At 42.1% G+C, this 21,748-nt stretch overlaps 1 protein-coding gene across 1 annotated transcript in view; it reads right to left on the bottom strand.

The window, feature by feature from the left end:
- Positions 1 to 3,978: 3,978 nt before the first annotated feature.
- The window catches only part of LOC124578916 (odorant receptor 67a-like), a 68,924-nt gene continuing 51,154 nt past the window's right edge, over positions 3,979 to 21,748 (bottom strand). The window contains exons 3-5 of the mRNA XM_047131235.1: positions 15,748 to 15,861; positions 6,302 to 6,457; positions 3,979 to 4,041 (exon numbers count right to left, since the gene is read on the bottom strand). Coding sequence (XP_046987191.1) covers positions 3,979 to 4,041; positions 6,302 to 6,457; positions 15,748 to 15,861 — 333 coding nt within the window. The remainder of the gene's footprint in view (positions 4,042 to 6,301; positions 6,458 to 15,747; positions 15,862 to 21,748) is intronic.

Raw genomic sequence — 21,748 nt, forward strand, 5'->3', positions numbered from 1 at the left:
GTGTTTTGTGGGTGGGCTGGGACACTGTTCTCAATCCGTGTCTCTGCAGTACACATCCCACCTTGCTGTTCGTTGCCCCACAATACGGCAGGAAAGCCATCAGCTTGGCTTTTTCTGTCGACTCACGAGGAGCCATTCCCCAGTGACACTTGAAAGCTTTTGCAACCTCTTTTTTGCTGTAGCTATTCTCCCTGAACACAGAACCAAAGTTATTTCTGATGACAACCACCTACATTGTGAATTGCAGCACTCGAATGTCGAAAGGAAGCAGCATTGGATGTTTAATGTTTGTAGGGAGACGGGAGCAGAAGTTTCAAATGTGGTGCCAGCCGCTTGCGCCACCTGAAGTCATTCAGTCACGAGGCGGGCTGGAGCTGCTATGAGCTGCCCAACTCGCCTTCCGCTTTCTTCTTTCCCTCCAACTTAACTCCCATCACTCTGCTGTCTTTGTTTCCCTTGATCTCCAGAAAGCCTACGACCATGTCTGGCATCCCAGGCTTCTCTTCAAACTCCAGACCAATGCTCTATCAGTTTTGTACATCTCGTTGCTTTCTTCCTCTCCCATCGTCCCTCCTATGCCACTATCCACAGTTCCAACTCCTGAACCTTCTATCCCTCTGCTGGCATGCCCCAAGGCTCCGTACTTTCCCCTCCCCTATATTTCCTGTGTACTGCTGATATGCCCAAATCTCCCCTGCCTGTTCATCTCCTCCAATTTGCTGATGACACCGCCTTCCTAGCCCTTTGCCTACCATTCAACAGTCTCTCCAAACCCACCTTGACCGTTTCACCACTTGTTGCAACCAGTTGTTCCTTTGTATCAACCTCTCCAAGACCCAGGCGATCATCATAGGCCCCATCACCCGCACCTTCTGTCTCCATGATATCTACGTAACCATTTATGGCCATCCTATCCAACTCACTCCTACTCTCAAATACCTTGGCCTCACCCTCGACCCCCAACTCACTTGGACTCCCCATCTCCTTACAACCCAACACAAAGCCCACAACAGACTCTGCCTCTTAAACTCCTGTTTGGCCAGACTTGGGAACTGCATCCTTCCACCATCCTTCACACCTACAAATCATTGGTCCACCCTATCCTTTGTTATGCCAGCGTTGCTTGGATTTCCGCCCCTCACAAGTTCTATAAAGGCCTCCAAATCCTAAAACGCCATACACTCCACCTCACCTTCTGTATCCACCTTCCATCCCCCACACGCATCCTTTATGACCTGATCCCCTTCCCCCACCTTCTTCTTTTCCTTGAATACATCCACACACTCTCTATTGTCTGCCAACCCGATCCCCTCCCCCACTTCCTAGTGTCCCCCTTCCTCTCTGCCCCCAGCCCATTGCCACGTCTATACCGTTGTGTCCTGCCCACTTTCTACCTCCACACCTTCCACCTCCTTTCCCATCGCAACTTCCAGCACTTATCCATCAAAGACGATGAGCTTCACCCTGACGTCTACCCCTGCTACCAACTCTAACCCTACCTTCCTCCCCCCTACTCCTCAGGGCTCCCTATACCATCCCCTTCCATTTACCAGAGCGGTTTCATGCCCTCCTACACCCTCTACATTCCTGTGCCCCCCCTTCTGTGACTCAGCACACCCTCCTGCCTTGTCTTCCCTCTTCATCTCCGCCCTGCCTGTCTCCTGCATCTTACCCCTTACCCCCATTTTTCCTCTTCCTCCCCGCCCCCCCCCCCCCCCAGGCCCCCCTCCACCGCATCAACCATCCCTCTTTTTCCCTTCTCTCCAGCCTCCAGTCCCTCGGCAGGTCCCTACCAGTGGTTTTTATTCTTTGTGAGTGCTGCTTCGTTTCCAGTGGTTTTTTAAGTGTTTTGTCTGTGTGATTTTTATTCTGTGGCCGAATTTTAATTTGTGTTGACTCCAGTGTATTTTAAGTGGGCCACGAATTGACAGCTGTGTTCTTTTAACTCTATGTTGACATTTTAACTGTACCCCAGGGCCTGTCCCCATATTGGTGTATATCTTAACCTCACCTATCTACATTTCTGTGTTTTTGTGTCCCCCTTATTTCGGCCTTTTTGTATGAGTTCCCCTTGTCACATGTTTGTAAAACCACTTGGTTGAAGAGCGGCGGACTGTGCTGCTGCCATCCCTCCCCTTCCCATATGGGGCAGGGGAATGAAATTACAATAAAAGAAAAAAAAAACAGCCCCAGCTTTAGTGCGTCCTGGATGCTGACTCTCCAGAGCCTGCAGAAGAGGGTGCTTCAGTGGTGCCTACATGCCACTCCCCTCACGAGGATTGTTACCATCCACGAAGAAACGAACATGGTAGCTCTACAGACATCCATTGGAGAGAAATCCTGGTCTCTCTGTGATAAAGTGGATGGGCTGTGCAATACAGTAGCTGGCTTAGAAACCATTGGCACCACGACGCCCTGTCACTGTCACCGCCATTCTGTTCTTGTCACCATCCTTGAGGAATCAGATTCCGACCATGGCTAACGACTGCCCTGTTATGGCCGCTGATGAATGTCAGTGTAGAACTACCCACTTGATAGGTGTCGACCATTGTAAACCACAAATGTTGGTGCCTAATGTAGTCAGTATGTATGTCACCTATTGCCTGCAACTTGAACTAACACCATTAGAGGATGGTATGGGACGTCAGGTCCCACCGCCACACCTTCAACGTACACTCTACTGATGTCTTTGAAATGCCATCACAGTAGAATAGAACGCTTTTACCATCCACCAACCCAGTAAGACCGTAATCCATTGGTGACGCTCTACTTCAAACGTCCAAAAAAAAAAAAAAAAAATTACAGCCCCAGCAATAATTTTACTCCTGATGACGATGGCATAGCTAGACATCGAAAGCTCGAGAATTTTATAGCAACTGACGCAGCTTGAAAACCGAGAAGATTTTATCCAAAAAATCTCTGCAAGTTCTGGTACCTCAACTATTCGTTCACTGGGAGCAGTGAAAACTGATGTGATCCAAAATCTATTATAAGTGCCAAGATGACTGACAAGTGTTGAATGATGACTTTATATCTTTACCTCCTTAACAGTTCGCAATGGAAATGGGCGTTTTGGTCGGTAACTTGGTTGCAAGAAATCAGTAAACTTACGAATCATCGAGCCATCAACTTCAACAATATTAAAAAAGTGGGTTATGCACTTCCATCTTTACTTACGTCCATCCAGTCCTTCTGAAAATCCACTTTAGTTATTCGTCTTAGGAGGCCCAGGTCTTTTGTCACATTCCAGACATGACTTGTGCCTAACTGGGAATGCCACACGATTTGGTTCAAAACGCTTTGCATGATGAAAAAAGACGGCGCGCTAACGGAAGCACGAGACTTATTGACACGCTGGACCGTTGTTACAGAGAAAAGTGGATATTATATTCAAGGCTTGTGAAACCAACTTCTGAAATAAAGAGAATTACAGTATGAGAATTGTTTAAATGACCCTCATAAGAATAAATATACCTGATGGAACCTTTACTATGCTCATAAACAGTTTAACAGTAATCCTATCGAAACTTAAAAGCATTTTTGTAAGAGAAAAATAACGTCGGTGTTTTATGTAATTTATTATGCTTGCATTTTCCATCCATTTCGTCAAGAAGATTCTAAGGTATAGAGACATGTTACTTTTATGTACACTGGAGACATATGGTGGCATACTTTATCAAATTAAAAGTAAATACTTAGTCTACAATTCGAAAACAGCTTTACAAATAAAAATTTTAATCATAACGACGAACAAACTGCATTATAAGAAAATTAAGTAAACTAACACCATCTCAACTGATATATTAAGTTGCAGTATTTTAAGAATACATCGCATATATTATACATAACATTAGAGTTTAAAAATAATTTTTAGAGTGCTTTCGATATCAATAATTAACCGTGAAAGATCATGAAAAATTATGTGCGAGTCCAGTAGTAGCCAGGTATGTTGGTTGTCTTCTTGAATATAACGCGTATTTATCCCTCAGGACGACGAGAATGATACAACAAATTTATAAGCGTGTATGAACCGTTAAGAGCCTGTGAACAAAAATATACATTACTGTTTTATTATCAGCGGTTATTCATAATGATACACATCAAACGTAGGAAACTGAATTGAATGGTAAGTGACATGAACGAAAATACATGCTCGTTCTAAATTTAATATTTAAAAGTAAAAAGCAAAGCTCAGAACAAGATTTTCAGACAAAATTGATGACCAAAAAGTAATCGTTTTTTCACTACTGAAACTTAGGAAAGAGGCTAAGAACGAATCATTAAAAATAAGGAAGCCTACCACCTCAATCACATTTACCAATCTCAGCTGTTCCTCAATTCCAATGCCACTAATATCTTTATCCTTCTCTTGAGCAACGGTGTGAGAAGAACTCCTAGATCTTCCGTTCTAAAAGTTAATTTAAAAAGGAGTTCAGCGTTTCTGCTTTTGCTGTGTTACCCTCAATTTCTGTTCCTGTATCAGCTATCAATTTCTGGACAGTAACTTTGACATGATTTATAGCTTTTAAATTAGAACACAATATATTCGGATATTTAGAGAGATCTGAGAATAGTTGTATTTGAAGGCTTCACATATTACTTATACTTATACTCCTATAGCGCAGTAATCGCTATTTGTTTATAAGTTTCGTTACAGGTACTGGATATCTTCGAGGGTTCCTACAACATGATCATTTACTGGCTAAAAATCTATCAAGTGATCAACAAGGATTCTCTATATAATCCATACTTATGTTATACGCTCCTACCCATAGCTAAATGTTTCGGTATCCTCTTGAAGGTATGACACTACTGTCTGTTTATCTTGTTTACCGAACATGTAAATCTCTCTTGTTGTTTAACTGCCCTTTGTGCTTTTGTAATCATTGTCGGTACAACCGACTTACAATCACTGACACTAGTTTCAGAGTGTCATGTTCGCTCTGAAGAGATCTAACATATTTCCGACATTATTAAGTTTCCAAAATTCTAAAGAGTTTTCTGAGAATACGTTTAGTAATATGTCGTAAGATTTCTCGTCCCATTAACCACCGACAAAACTGTAAATACTCTAATCGATTATTGTATGATTTACCACACAATGCTTAATGACGTTTCCTTTTAAACAGAACGTCAACAGCCAGGCGGCACAATGATTAAGGGAATGCATTTCCATTTGGATGTACTAGACCCAGTCTTGTGATGCAGATTTAGGTTTTTCGTTATATTAATGAAAGCGAATTCAGGTACAGGTCCTTTAAAGAATAGACGGCAAATTCACATATCCGTCCAACCCAATTCGATCTTCTACAACAGCACCACGCGAAATGTACCGTGGCGCCAGTAGAGTCGTTTCGTAGTCGGTCGCACATGCCGATTCTCTAAACTTTCTCAAGTGTTTCACGAAAAGAACGTCTTCTTCCCTCCGAGGTTTCCCATTTGAACTCACTGAGCATTTCCCTATTACTCAATTTTTGATGATAATCTCTAGCAAAAAATATAACACCACGCTTCTGAATTGCTTCGGCGTCTTCCTTTAATCCGACCTGACGGTGGTCCCAAACACTCAAGCAATCCTCAACAATGGGTCGCACGAAAGGTCTGTGCGCGGTTTCTTTCACAGATGAGTTGCCATTTCTTCGAATTCCATCTATAAAATGAAGTCGATCATTCACTTTTCCTACAACCTGCCTTATTTTTTCGTATCATTTCATGGTTATTTGCATCGTTACGCCTAGATATTTCATCGACGATACTCTGTCAAGCAAAACAGAACAAATGATTTATTCGAATATCACAAGATAATTTTCCCTCTCACCTGTCATTAACTTATATTTTACCGCATTTATAACAAACTGTCACTCATCACATCAAATGTAATCTCCGTATCCTCCTGCAGTCACTCAACGACGACGCTTTTCCGTAGTCTACGATACCATCACCAAGCAGTCTTACATTGCTGCTCAACAAGAGCGGTCCTCCCACCTTTTCCTGAGGCACCGGTGATGCCTCTAACGAACACTCGCCATCCAGGATAACGTACTGGTTTCTATAACTTACGAAGTTTTCGAGTCGCTTACATATCTGAGAACCTATTCCACATTCTGGGTCTTGCATGTGCTCCTTCAGATGTGACGTTATCGTTTACAGACTGTGAATCCATATGTCCCATTCCCTTTGCATTTTCTTCCTTCCTCCCTGTCTTCTCTCATGTAGGGACATCTCATGTAAATCGCTAATAAATTATGAAGTAAAGTGGACCACAGACGAATTTGACAGCTGAGAAGAGTTGCAGAGTTACCTGTAGGAACGTTGACCTTGACAGCTTGGCAGTGCCGCCCAGTTTGATCTGCAGCGGGTGTGACGCCATCAACATGAACTTGAGGAGCGGCTTCCTGAAGGAGATGTCTGCGTCCAACCACTCACAGCTGAAGCCCGCATGGACCAAGTTCTCGCTCTGAAACGGGGGAAAATTCTTGTCTATTCGAGCTGCAGTTGATTTTCTGAAAATTTCGCACGTAGTCCAGTGAGACATAAGTTATCAAGAAAAAACAAAAGCCAGTGTTGCGGATTATACAGAGTATACTCCTCTAACAAATCGGTGCTGACGGCAGATGTTGTTAACTAAACACGTGAGCTGAGACAGATGGAAGACATAGAATCTCACAAGTCGAGTTGCAGTAGATATGGTCTGTAAGTACTGGTGATTCGGACAACCGAATGAAATTGATGGGTTCAGTCGGCTGTTGGAAAACAGTCATCTCATTCAGTTTTAATTTTATGTGCTGGTTGGATTAGTAATTCATTCTAGTGAGTGAAAGCAGTCTATGGGAACAAATGAATGAGAAAAATCGATTCTGTCGCTTATAGGTTGACATATCGGTGGAACTATTAACTCATCAAAATATTCAAATGTGTGAGAATTCCTAATAGGCCAAACTGCGTAGGTCATCGGTCCCTAGACTTACACACCACTTAAACTAACTTAAAATAACTTATGCTAAGAACAACACATACATCCATATCCGAGAGAGGACTCGAACCTCCGGCGGGAGGGCCCGCGCAGGCCGTGACATGGCGCCTTAAACAGCACGGCCACTCCGCGCGGCTATTAACTCTTCCCTTTGAGTGAAACCAGTCTGTGGGAACAACTAAATGGGAACAGTCGACAGAAGTTGATTGTAGTATTACGTGCGCTGGTAGGTAGCGTGCGAACTGCAAGTGGTACACTCAAGAGGACAGCCTTGCAAGAGTCTTGAAAGAGTAAACGGTTCCGAATAAAGCAGCGTGCTAGTGTAAAGGTGACGAATTTAGGTTTACTGGCTCTAGGGAGAGTAATTATAACTGTTTTGTCTTTGGTCGTAACTTCACATACAGCACTTTTTCTCCTGAAACGAAGTTCTGCTATCCAAATAAAAAGCAACACACAGCTAGACGGAAAGATTGCATCATGGCATTGAAGAGGAATACAGCTAATGGCAAGAAATCGACTCCTGCAACACATTATCGCGTTTTTAGTCGTCATTTCATCAGTATTTTGGCCACAAGAGAAAATGGCAACCCAGGATATGAACCAAGATTGCACATGACATCAAAATTATCTTGACTAGAGTTTGCAATGGATGATATTACTGTGAGATTCAAAAGAAGAAAAGTGAGAGACACAGCAGGAAAGAACAATCTGCAGGGAACTACAACGATGTACCTCTTAATGAATCTAAAACGCTCCAAGCAAGAACCCACGTGGAGTATGGTAATGTAAATCCTTCTAGCAGGATACGCAGTTCGATATAACATTAGCTTCACTTTCATGTTCTCTCGCAATATTCGAGAAGGGTCACGGACCACCTCTTTAACCTTTTCAAATTTCCCAGATATGTTCATTAACACACAGCTGATCCGATCTGCAGATTTAACAGGTTGTGTTTGGTTTTTGCTGCGAAACATTTCTTCAGTTTTTTCGCCTTGTAGTGAGAAAAACCTAGAATTTCCCATTGTTGCAAAGTGATTGTTTCAAAAAAATATCTTTCTCTATTAATGAAGCAGCATAATGCAGCAATATATTCACCGTGTCCCGACAGGGCTGCTTCACACTAACATTCACCTTCGATAACCTGTCTGTCACGGCCTGTCTGAAAAAAAATGAGATACCGCTGCTTATTAACGTTATACAGACGACATTTTCATATTACATAATTCTAGTAGACGTATTTTCACAACTTGCTTTGATTTTAAACGTATAAATTTTCTGATTAACACATGCTTTTCTTAAACGTTGGCTGGACACTTCCTCTCTCTACATTTCCTTTACTACGGACGCTGGTTACTGCTTTGGAGGTCTATGTCTTTCACCGTAGTGGCATACCTAAAATATGAAAAGTCGCATTTTACTTTCTCGTAGCATAACATAAATAAGGCTTGTAATATAGGACGCCATAGCCACGACAGACACTGGAATACAGTGCCCTCTCGGTCTCTTATTGATAAAGTTTTCCTCTAGTGCTGCTTGAGGCGGGAACTCGCTATCACAAATCCTACATTCGCACGCTCATGACGGATTAAAACTATGTCCCGGACAGAGACTCGAATCATGGACCTTTGCTTCTCGAAAGGCAAAGGTCCCAGGTCAGAGTTCTGGTCAAGAACGCAGTTTCAATTCGCGAGACACGAAAAACGGCAAAAATAATGAAGAAGGTAAAGTATAAATGTGACTCTAATCCAGGAACGAACAAATCCAAAGATAGAACGGAAAAGGAAAGGGTTTGAATGGTGATCACGGAAACACCCCGTACACATAAACAGAGAATCAGATTTTCTACAATAAGTGTTCCTTGTAGAATTATCTTATACAGTTGTCACGTGCTTGATATGTTGAGAATAAAATTTTACCTAATTTAAGCATCTATGTTATTATATTATTCCTGTTCCAAAATAAGAGTGTCGAATCAATTTCAGTTGTGAGCTTACAGGATGTAAAACTCAAGTGCACTGTGAGCCGTGCGTGGCTCGTGTTCGTGGCATATCTGGTTTGACATCCTGTTTTTACTGTACTACCACCTCGTTATGTTAATTTCAATTACTGGTGTCACTGAGTTGCCGCTGCCACGAGTGGTGATTGTTGCCGCTTATCGATATAAGCCCTGGCGTATTATCTTTGGTGACTGCTATTACTTCCCAGTTGTCATGTGTTCGGAGTTAGTTCGGATCTGCCAGTCAGTCGGCAGTGTTTGACTTAGGACGCGGCAGTTCAGTCGGGGAGCGGCTGCGGTGAGGTCCGGACAGCCATGACTTACCCGACCGTTGCGGATACATATCACTTGAGTCATGACCACTTTGGTTGGTCGTCGGTCGGTCGTCTTGCCGGATGACGTGTGTGTTGGCCGGCGATCGCTTATGGGTTGCCTGAGTGTGCCGACTCGTAATTCGTCCTTGTTATTGCACAGTCGCTGCCGTTAGTATTGTCTAGTCCTTCGTGGAAGTGTTCGTGAAACTGTGTGTAGCTTGTGATGTCGACTGCTCGGTTATGTTCGTGCTGTATCAGTGCTGATGTGTGGCAGTCGGTTGGTTGCTGTGGATCAGCCAGGAAATCTCTGCGCGGCGCAGTGGGCCAGGCCCGCTGGCGGTCTCTACGCAGTGTCGGAGTGTGTGGGAGCTGTTCCGATTGCTACGAGGTTCGTGGTTGACCAACCCAGGACATCAAAGTTGAGTGGTGATTTAATTACTGAAGCCAGACTGTTCAGATTGTACCGTTGGTTTTCATGGTTGACTGTTGAGGGTATTCCCGTGAGCAGCAGCGAGTGATCGAGTTGGCGAAGGTTTGGCCACCATCCTGTGGAGTTTAGCAGTATTTTGGATATTTGGAGTCCAAGTGCATCAGCGGCATTTTCTGCCTTGTCGCCGTCAGCGTTCCGTTCGCCTGCCCTGCCCTCTGACGTAAAATTCATGCAGTGTCTTTCCCTCACCGTGTTGTCGCTGTCCAACACGTGTGTGTAGTTTTGACAGCTTATGCATGCTTGGTTGCTGGCGGCTACGCCTTTTACGTTTTGGCTTTGGTGTTCCTTGTGCACCGGTCGGGTGGAAAGCAAGTTGTCTTGTCGGTGGGTCCGCTGACTTTCTCTTGGTTCGGTTGCCGGTGGATCAGATACAGTTGGGCCGACTAGCTGTCTCCCCTAAGCGAACGTTAGTATTGTAAGTGCAGACCGACCCCCGGAAACTTCTGAGCGCCGCTGGCTGTAATGCCTTTTCTTATTAGTGTTTGATTCTGTATTTTAATGGCTTATAGCCCATGGTTTGAATTTGTGTGCTTTTAGTTGGGTTTTAAACCATGGGCCTTCAGCCGCTTTAAAATTTAAATTCCTTACTTGTTAACTCTTAGATTGTTTGGGACTTCAGCCTGTGTAAAATATTGTTGAAAGATAAAGCTATGGGCCTTCTACCTACTAAAAATTATTTTAGTTGTTTTAAGTAATCGGCCGTCAGCCGTTTTCAAATTATAGTTCTTGTCTTTCAAGTATCAGACTGTGTGGGGCCTTCAGCTAATTGAAGATTAGGCCTTCTGCCTTGTGTTTTGTTTTTTAAATTACACTACTGGCCATTAAAATTGCTACACTATGAAGATGACGTGCTACAGACGCGAAATTTAACCCACAGGAAGAAGATACTGTGATATGCCAATGATTAGCTTTTCAGAGCATTCACACAAGGTTGGTGACACCTACAACGTGCTGACATGAGGAAAGTTTCAACCGATTTCTCACCAGCGTTGCCTGGTGACACGTTGTTGCGATGCCTCGTGTAAGGAGGAGAAATGCGTACCATCACGTTTCCGACTTTGATAAAGGTCACATTGTAGCCTATCGCGATTGCGGTTTATTGGATCGCGACATTGCTGCTCGCGTTGGTCGAAATCCAATGACTGTTACCAGACTATGGAATCGGTGGCTTCAAGAGGGTAATACGGAACGCCGTGCTGGATCCAAACGGCCTCGTATCACTAGCAGTCGAGATGACAGGCATCTTAACCACATGGCTGCAACGGATCGTGCAGCCACGCCTCGATCCCTGAATCAGCGGATGGGGACGTTTGCATGACAACAACCATCTGCACGAACAGTTCGCCGACGTTCACAGCAGCATGGACTATCAGCTCAGAGACCATGGCTGCGGTTACACTTGACGCCGCATCACAGACAGGAACGCTGGAGATGGTGTACTCAACGACGAACCTGTGTGCACGAATGGCGACTCGTCATTTTTTCGGATGAATCGAGGTTCTGTTTACGGTATCATGATGGCCGCATCCGTTTTTGGCGACATTACGGAGAACGCAGATTGGAAGCGTGTATTCGTCATCGCCATACTGGCGTATCACCCGGCTTGATGGTATGGGGTGCCATTGGTTATACGTCTAGTCACCTCTTGTTCGCGCTGTCGGCACCTTGAACAGTGGACGTTACATTTCAGATGTGTTACGACCCGTTGGTCTACCTTTCATTCGATCCCTGAGAAATCCTACATTTCAGCAGGATAATGCACGACTGCATGTTGCAGGTCCTGTACGGGCCTTTCTGGATACAGAAGATGTTCGACTGTTGCTCTGGCCAGCACATTCTCCAGATCTCTCACCAATTGAAAACGTCTGGTGAATGGTGGCCGAGCAACTGGCTCGCCACAATACGCCAGTCACTACTCTTGATGAGTATTACGTTATGTTGAAGCTGCATGGGCAGCTGTACCCGTGCACGCCATCCAAGCTCTGTTTGACTCAATGCCCAGGCGTATCAAGGCCGTTATTACGGCCAGAGGTGGTTGTTCTGGGTACTGATTTTTCATGATCTATGTACCCAAATTGCTTGAAAATGTAACCACATGTCAGTACTAGTATAATATATTTGTCCAATGAATACCCGTTTATCATCTGCGTTTCTTCTTGATGTAGCAATTTTAATGGCCAGTAGTGTAATTTTACCTGCAGTCTTAAATCATGGGCCTTCAGCCGTCTTTAAATTAACTTGTTTTCCTCTCAAGTGTTACATTTGTTGGGCCTTCAGCCAAGTTATAGAACTTACTTACGTGAGGCCTTCTGCCTTCTAAATATTCTGAGTCTGAATTTTAAGTTAATTTCTTTCAGCCGTTTTTAAATTTAAGTGGTTGTGCCCTTAAGGCATTTGATAGTGTGGCCTGTTCAGCCGATACCGATGTTCAAAACAATTTTTACTGTATTGTTTGGACAACTAAATAAAGTTATATGTTTTTAAGTGTAACTGACAGCCCCTTTTGGCCCCTTTTCACAATTCCAACTACCTGTTCTGCCCTGCGGACTCAAGCAGGGTGTTACACACTGATACAAGAGAAAAGGCGTAAGAATCGTAATCTGTGGAAAACAACCAGAAGTAGGCATAACAAGGCAAGACAAGTATTGAGTCGTTAGGGAATATTTTCCATGCTGCTTTACGGATTCATAGAGTGAAAAAGTTGTAGATCACACTGATTTGAAATATAAGCAACAGCAGGATGTAATGCTACTCTGAGGTTAAGTGATTGACGCAACAGAAGAAGGCGTGGCAGGAATCATCAATCGAGACGCAAGACTGATGATTTAATCTATGTAGAGTGCTGTGGGGACATACGAAGATTATGTGTCATGCAGCAACTGTCTGGGTGATATTTTATATCACAGCATCTGGCTGTAAGTAATGATCCAAGTGAACATGAGTAGACCACATTAAACCGTTAATTTTTGTAATTTTTAATATGTGATGCTAAATACAGTTGATCCTTAACAGGCGTGAGAGGATTACCTTTAATTTTGATCCATTAACACGACGCCTACTAGGTCATTCAAATAATAACTTAAGCAAATGTTGTTTTGGGGTCAGTACTACAACAAAATGAATGAACTCTAAAATTATTAAGTTCTTTAAAAGTCTGGGTTAATTCTGACTGGAAATAAATAAGTGATGCATCATAATTATTTGTCGACAGGCTTTAAAACAACAATTTAGATTTAGTATCGCATCACTCTTTATCAATGCTGCATTCATGATACTGCAAGAGATACAGAAGTTCTGCTTTTGACCGCTGTACCGATCATTTAATCTATTGTGTTTTAATGGGATAATTATAATTTTTGGAAATTTATTTTTGTCATTTCCGATAAAAGAAAATGTTAGAAGAGCTTTCAGATCTGTTGAACAGATTCGAGACAACCGCGAACCGTATTCGACCTTCCCTGCAGGAAGTTAACCTTGAGTCAGTTGTTATGGTACGGTCTGAATCGAGGTATACCACGTTATTGTTTTCAGTTTTCGGCTTTGCTACATTCATAACGGAAAAGGAGCGTTTATATTTTTTTCATAGACAATTGTTCATAACGTTTGCCTCCTTCACTAAATCCAAAACACTAAAGGAGAATTCATATTTTTCATAAAAAATTGTTCATCATATTTTTCCTGCAGAATATAATTTAATGTTGAAATTTAACACATATCCAGCATTGCACTAAAGTAAATTAGATAAGCTCTTTTCTATATCAACTGTTGTTAGCCACTAGTGGCTATTTGTTCACCTATAAAAGCAACGCTTAGAAATATTAAAGAATGGTGTTACATAACGGTTATTTAATAGAGCTCCAATGTAATAAAAGACTTCAATAGTATTATTTAAAATGATCGCTCTAACATTGCCAACTCCAATACAAACGGCGTGTATTAACGAGCCAGCGCATGCTCCCGTGAAACACAATGCTGTCTAAAGTGAAACATTTCTTTCACTTCCTAAGTGAAGTCGATAAATGTATATACCATTAGCCTTAAATGCTGTTTACTGCTTTATCTACTACAAACAATTGATTTTGTAGGTATTAACATATTCCTCCGGTAAGTATGAATACCATTTCTGTGGAATCAATTTTTCACTCTTCAGCGGAGTGTGAGGTGATATGAAGCTTTCAGGTAGATAAAAACTGTGTGCCGGACAGAGACTTGAAGTCTGGACCTTTGAATTTTGCGTACAAGTGCTCCACAGACTGATCTACCTAAGCACAGTTCCAGACCCGTCCTCACAGCTTCATTTCCACCACTACCTCAGCTCCTACCTTCCAAAACCAGTTTTAACCTAACAGAAGTTTCATACCAGCGCACGTACGGCTGCAGAGTGAAAACTTCATTCTGTAAACATCTTCCAGGCTATGGCCAAGCCATGTCCCCGCTATAACCGTTCTTTCAGGAGTGCTTGTCCTGCACATTTTGCAGGAGACCTTCTGTGAACTTTGAGAGGTAGGAGGTGAGGTCCTGGTGGATGTAGCTTGGGTAGATCAGTGAGCACTTGCCTGCGAAAGGCAAAGGTCTCGAGTTTGTGTCTCGATCCGGCACAGACTTTTAATCTGCCAGGGAGTTACCATTTTTATGGTTCTAAGTCTCTAAGCTTGAGAAATCAGCGAACAACTGCGTAATAGTCACTGCTAAATATTCATATATTTGCAGATGCTCTTTGAGACTCTAGTCTTCTCAGCATTCATCTTGTGTTTAGCATTTCGCGCCTGTGGAGAGACTGAGAACTTTAGAAATTGACCACTTGAGAAGAGCATGTAGAATTTTCCGACTTGACCGTGTAAGAAACGTAGAAACAAGAAAAAGGACGCAGATTCATTATAGCATTATGACTAGAATAGGAGAGAGACAGGAAGCTTGGTTAGGGTATGTTAAGAGAACGAAAAAACAAGTGGCCAGAGAGAACACTTCACGACAATCTCCCGGAAGGAAAAGACGAGTAAGTCCTTGAAAAAGTATCTAAGGAGTATCAAAGGGGGGATGGAGAGTGGAGAAATAGAAGAGGATGAGGAAAAAATGGAAAGATCGAGGCGTTTACGGACAGAGTTGGGAATGCGGCGACGCTGTACAAGTCATGTAGCAAGGAGAATATTAACCGCTTACAGTCCACTTATTGGATGACTTGTGAGGTATGCAAATGATGAAAAGAGGTTATGAACTTACTTGCATGTGGGGGGCATATTATTTCCTCTGTTTTTATTGGTTTTTGTAATTAGAGGGATAATGCTGACATTCGTAAATATTTGTTTTAGATCAATAAGAATGACTTCATGAACGAGATGGTAGATGGTAGATGATGTCTGGCTGATAGTGTAAAGAGCTTATGGAAAGTGGTTAGAGCAGAGCACACAGAAGGAGATGATGTACATACTATTTGTATCGTTTCAAACACTTAATTTGTAACTGATGGTAGTCTGTGCAAAAAAGTGTCAATAGAACCAGTCACAGAAACGTCTAATACGACGCAGCAGGCAGGGTAAACTGTTTGCCTGTGCTTGAAAAAGTATTTCAAGAAATTCGTGAAAGTGACTTTTGTACTATAGTGGTTGCAAATGTGGATTTATACGGGAAATGTCTTCCTCCTTACGGAATATATTTACTAACAGATTCCCTACAGTTGTTTTTCAGCACAGTTTTTGTGCTCCTTCACTGGTATCAATATTTACCATTTACCACACCGTAAGTCATGGTGAGCTTAGAAATACATAATAAACTGAGCAGTTTTATTGATTACTATTCCAAAAGAAGGCGTACAGATACGCATTTCATAGTTACGCTGCATAAGACATTTCGTTGCTTAAAGTGTTAAAGAAAATTAACTACGTGCAACATGCTTACAAACACTGAACTCACTAGCACAGGCTTTAATTCTCATATTTTATTTTCACAAGTAAAGAACACACATTGTTGTACGTACCTGATCTATTATCATCTGCCCAAACATGCAGAAAGCTCCGGATTCGCACAAAAGACAAGGGAGCGAAAGTATGGTCTGCAGCACGGCGTGTAAGCTCTTCTCATTATGTAACAGCTGTAAACACAAACGCTTTGAAAAGCAGACAACGCCTGATTCCGAGACACACAACAAAACGATATTCTAATAACAAATGTTAAAGTAGCCTCCAATCTACCACAAACTGTCGTCATTCATGAGTCACAAAATACAAACAAACTTGAGCGTATGTAATCAGCTTCGAATCTGCCAAGGTACAAAGACGAAAAGAGTAGAAATAAGCGTTCGCGAATGCGCATTTGACCAGTGTGACTTACATTAGAGCGTAGTTTCCACATCATATTTATTTCGAGCTCTGGAGACTAGCTCAATGGATGACTTTCAAAGGCTACATTAAAAGCAAACTGATTGAAAAGAGAGTAATACATTTAAAGAAAATGTATATGGTAACAGAGGTAAGAAATATTCTAGGTTTACGACCGAAGGGGGTGAGATATGAAGAGAAACGTCAGTCAACGGTGCACTAGTCGAGGGGCAGAAAACGACAGCGGTACAACTATCTCCCTCTCCTCTAGAAAAAAATATTATATCGAAAACCTATCTCACACCCTACCACAACCACAAAGACATACATATCGATGAAGCATGTCTAAGCATGTCTGAAGAAATGCAAATAATCTGACGTGTACTGACTAGAAGCAAAAGAGCACCCAGAGCAACTTCCTCTTACATCTCAAAAGTATTTCGCCATTGGCAGCTGATCTCCTTACAGCTGAAATGCTCCACGAGTCCAGTAGCACAGTAATTTCAATATGTAATGTTTATTCTGTTACCACCCTCTGTCAAAACCTTCTATGAATATGAATATAGGAAGTATTAGAAAGTATCTGAAATCACTTGCATGGCAGGTTCCTCTAAACACAATTTCACAATAGTTTTTAGCTAAGTTTGTAAAAAATTGACTTTAATTTCGTCTATCTCTCTCTTACTATGAGTTCTCCAGCACCCCCCCCCCCCCCCTACCCCACTTTCAGTTCCAATTACGAGTACAATTTGACGTCATTAGTTTATATAGTTTTACACAACTTACCAATACTTAGTACCAGTCCATAATTATTGCTCGCTATGCCACATATAATCTCCACAACCAATAACTCTGCACAGTTTCATTAAAATGTATTTTTGGGTCATCAGTCTTCTGATCAGTTTGAAACGACCGCCATGAATTACCATCCTGTGACAACCTCTTTGTCTATGATTATCACCTGCGCCGATCGTCCTAAATTATTTGTTGAATTTAACGTAATCTCTGTCTTCTGCCACAGATTTTACCTGCAGCTCCTTCAAGTACCATGGAAGCAATTCCCTGATTTTTAATACATCTCGTATCATCCTGTCCCTTCTTCTTGTCAGCATTTTCCCTACATTCCTTTCCCAGCCAATTCTGCAGAGAACCTCGTCATTTCCTAACTTATCAGTCCATCAAATTTTCAACATCCTTTTATGTGATCTTATCTCCTCTTTTCCGGTTTCTCCACGGTCCGTGATTCATTTCCGTATAACTCTGCACTCTACACATACACACAAATTCCTTCAAATTATTAAGGGCGATGTTGGGTACTGAGAGGATTCTTTTGGCCAGAAATGGCCACTGAGCCTTTCTCAGTCTGCTTTTTATGTCCACCTTGCTTTATCCATCACCGGTTAGTTCGCTGGAAAGATAGCAGAATTCTTTTACTTAGTCTGTTTCTTAGTCCCCAAGTTTGATGTTAACTTTATCGCTAGTGTTATTCCTACTACTCCTCATTACTTTCGTTTTTCGTCGATATACTCTCCAAGCATAGTGAGTGCTTGGTAGTCGGTTAACCGTTCAAGAGGTGTATAATTTTCCTCACTTTCACTGAGGATACCAATGTCATCAGTGAATCTTATCACTGATATCCTTTCACCTTGAAATTTAATCATACTCCTGAACGTTTCCCTTAAATCAATCATTGCCTCTCCGCTATACAGATTGAACAGCTGTGAAGGAAGACTACGCCACTATCCTAAACTCTTTCTAATCCCACCACTTCGTTGTAACTACTTCCTCTGGTTATTTTACATGTACGTTGGCCGTCTTTCCCTGTAGCTTACACCTATTTCCTGAGCATTTTGAACGTCTTGCACCATTTTCCACTGTCGAACGCTTTTTCTAGATCGACAGATCTCATGAAAATTTCATGCTTTTCTTAAGGCTTCTCTTCATTATCACGCGAAACGTAGAACTGTATCTGTGGTGACTTTACCTTTCCAAAAACCGATCGAAGAAACCTTCGTACTTTTCCATTCTTCAGAATATTGTTATTATTGTCAGCAACATGTATGCAAGAGCTTTTGAACCGGTTATTTGGTAGTTCTCGCACTTAGATGCCCTTACTACCTACAGTGTGCTGATGATAACTTCTCCGAAAGTCTGATGGTATGTCTCCGGAATCATAGATTCTACAAACCAACATCAATAGTGTTTTGTTTGACATTTCCCCAAATAATTCTAGAAATTTAGAAGGAATATTGTCTATACCTTGTGCCTTATTTGACAGCAAGCCTTCCACAGCTCTATTGAACGCTGAGTGACACTGGATCCCCCATGACTGCTACATCGACTCTCATTTCTTCTTCCATCGCGTCGTCTGACAGTTCCTCCCTCATCTTCTGTGTACTTCTATCACCTCTTCCGTCACCTCTTCCTTCCCCCCTCCCCCTTTGGAAATGTGTTGCCACGTTGGATTAATCGCGTTCTTGTTCCACTAGGTTGATGATCCTGTGCGGATACGCTCTCATTCACGCGAACAGCTGCTCGAAACGTACACTGTGTCATTGACCCAAGCTGATGTGGGCAGTATTATGCAAAGGGAAACACTCATCTGTACTGCCACTGGACATGTATTGGTAATCGAATGCATTCCGATACCTGTGTACTATGTCAGACTTAATGAGGACATCTCCATCCATTTAAACTTGATTTGTTCCTTGACAGCATCTTCCAGCAGGATAACTGTCCATGTCAAAGGGCCATAATCACGGCACGTTGCCTTGAGGAGCACGCCAGTGAACTCACATTGAATTTTTACCACATAATGTGCACGATCTGAACTATGGCACACATCGGGGATGCTGTTGGGCTCCAACTCTGTTCCAGAAACCGCCTTGTTGGAGGTGCATAAAACAATGTTTGTTGTGCATTATTACAAAAACTTGATAATATACACATTATCAAATTTCTGTAATAATTCACAACAAACATTGTTCGATGCACCCCAACAAGAAATGTGTGTGCATTTAGTAGTGATGGAAACAACCGAACTGTAACAACAGGGGCCACAGCAGGCGCCCAGAGCTGTAACTAGGGTATAGTCAGATTGATTACATTTGTTAATCGTAGACTGTGTCACCGTTGCTGCCTGGTGAGTTGGTATAGTGGTTGTGGCTTTCTTTTATTCATCAGTCTTGTGACTGATTTGATGCGGCCTGCAACGAATTCCTCTCCTTTGCCAACCTGTTTCTCTCAGAGCAAAACTTGTAACCTACGTCCTCAATTATTTGGGGAACGTATTTCAGTCTCTGGCTCCCTCCACAGTTTTTGCCATCTACAGCTCCTTCCAGTACCATGGAAGTCATTGTCTGATGTCTTGACAGATGTCCTATCATCCCGTCCCTTCTCCTTGTCAGTGTTTTCCACATATTCGTTTCCTCCCGGATTCTATGCAGAACTTATCGGTCCTTACCTTATCAGTCCATCTAATTTTCAACATTCGTCTATAGCACCACAGCTCAAATGCTTCGATTCTCTTCTGTTCCAGTTTTCTATGTTTTCAGTACCAAGCAATGCTGTACTCCAGACGTACATTCTCAGAAATTTCTCCCTCAAATTATGGTGTCTTTACCTTTCGTAAAGCCAAACTGATCATCATCTAACACACCCTCAATTTTCTTTTCCATTGTTCTGTGTGTTATTCTTATCAGCAACTTAGATGCATGAAGTGTCAAGCTGATTGCGCGATAATTCTCATACTTGTCAGCTCTTCCAGTCTTCGGAACTGTGTGGATGATATTTCTGTGAAGGTCAGAAGGTATACCACCAGTTTCATACATTCTACACACCAACGTCAGTAGTCGTTTTGTTGGTACTTTCCCAAAGGTTTTAGAAATTCTGATGGAATGTTGTCTATCCCTTCTGTCTTATTTGATCTTAAGTCCTCCAAAGCTCTGATAAATTCTGATTCTAAAACTTGATCCCCTATCTCTTCTAAATCGATTCCTGTTTCTTCTTCTATCACATTAGACATATCTTCCCTCTCATAGAGGCCTTCAACGTACTCTTTCTACCTATCCTCTGTCTCCTCTGCATTTAACAGTGGAATTTCCCTTGCCTTTAGTGTTCTTTAGTGTTGTTTTAACTTTCCTGTACGCTGCATCAGTCTTTCCGACAATCATTTCTTTATCGACTTTTTTACGTTTTTCATGCAGCCATTTCGTCTTAGCTTCCCTGTACTTCCTATTTGTTTTTTATTCCTCAGCGACTTGTATTTCTGTCTTCCTGAATTTTCCTGAACATTTCTGTACTTCCTTCTTTCATCGATCAACTGAAGTATTTCTTCTGTTACCCATATTGTCTTCGCAGCATACTTCTTTGTACGTTTGTTTTGCTTTCCATCTTCTGTGATGTCCTTTTTAGAGGTGTCCATTCCTCTTGCACTTTATTGCCTACTGAGCTAGTCATTATTGCTGTATCTATAGCCTTAGAGAACTTGAAGTGTATCTCGTCCTCCCTTAGTACTTCCATATGCCATTTCTTTGCGTATTGATTCTTCCTGACTGATCTCTTGAACTTCAGCCTAATCTGCATCACTACTACAGTGTGATCTGAGTCTATACCTGCTCCTGAGTACCCCTTACAATCCAGTACCTGATTTCTAGAATCCAGTACCTGATTTCTGAATCTCTTACTGACCATGATGTAATCTTAGTGAAATCTTCCTGTGTCACCCTGTTTTTATCCAAATATACCTCCTCCTATTGTGATTCTTGAACAGAGTATTTTCTATTACGAGCTGAAACTTATTACAGAGCCAATTACTCTTTCTCCTAGCTCTTTCCTTGTCCCAAGCCTATATTCTGCCATAACCTTTTGTCCTACTCCTTCCCCAAATACTGCATTCCAGTCCCTCATGATTACTAGATTTTCATCTCCGTTTACATGCTGTATTACCCTTTCAATATCCTCATATACATTCTGTATCTGTTCATCTTCAGCTTACAACATTGGCATGTAGACCTGAAATTCGTTGTCGCTGTCGGTTTGATGTCGATTCTCAGAAGAACAACCCTATCACTGCACTGCTCACTGTGACACACTGTTTGCCCTACCTTTCTATTCATAACGAATCCTACTCCCACTATACCATTTTCTGGTGCTGTTGATATTACCCTATACACATCTGGCCACAAATCCTTGTCTTCTTTCCATTTCGCTTCACTGACTCCTACTATATCTTGACTGATGCTTTGCATTTCCCTTTTCAGATTTTTTAGTTTCCCTAGCACATTTAAGCATCTGAAACTCCACACCTCGGCTCATAGAACGTTATCCTTTCATTGGTTATTCAATTTTTTTCTCATGGTAACCTCTCCCTTGGTAGTCCCCTCCTGGAGATCCGAATGGGGGACTATTCTGGAATCTTTTGCCATTGGAAGAGATCGTCATGACACTTTTTCAGTTACAGGCCAAATGTCCTCTTGATACATCTTACGTGTCTGTAATGCAGCGTTTTCCATTGCCTTCTGCATCTTTATGCCATTGACCATTACTGATTCTTCTGCCTTTAGGAGCAGTTTTTTGCACCCCTAGAACAAGTGACTGCCCTGAACCTCTGTCCACTTCTTCGCCCTCTTTGACAAGGCCGTTGGCAGAATGAGAGTCACT

This window comes from Schistocerca americana, chromosome 1, assembly GCF_021461395.2.
Source record: "Schistocerca americana isolate TAMUIC-IGC-003095 chromosome 1, iqSchAmer2.1, whole genome shotgun sequence".
NCBI lineage: Eukaryota > Metazoa > Arthropoda > Insecta > Orthoptera > Acrididae > Schistocerca > Schistocerca americana.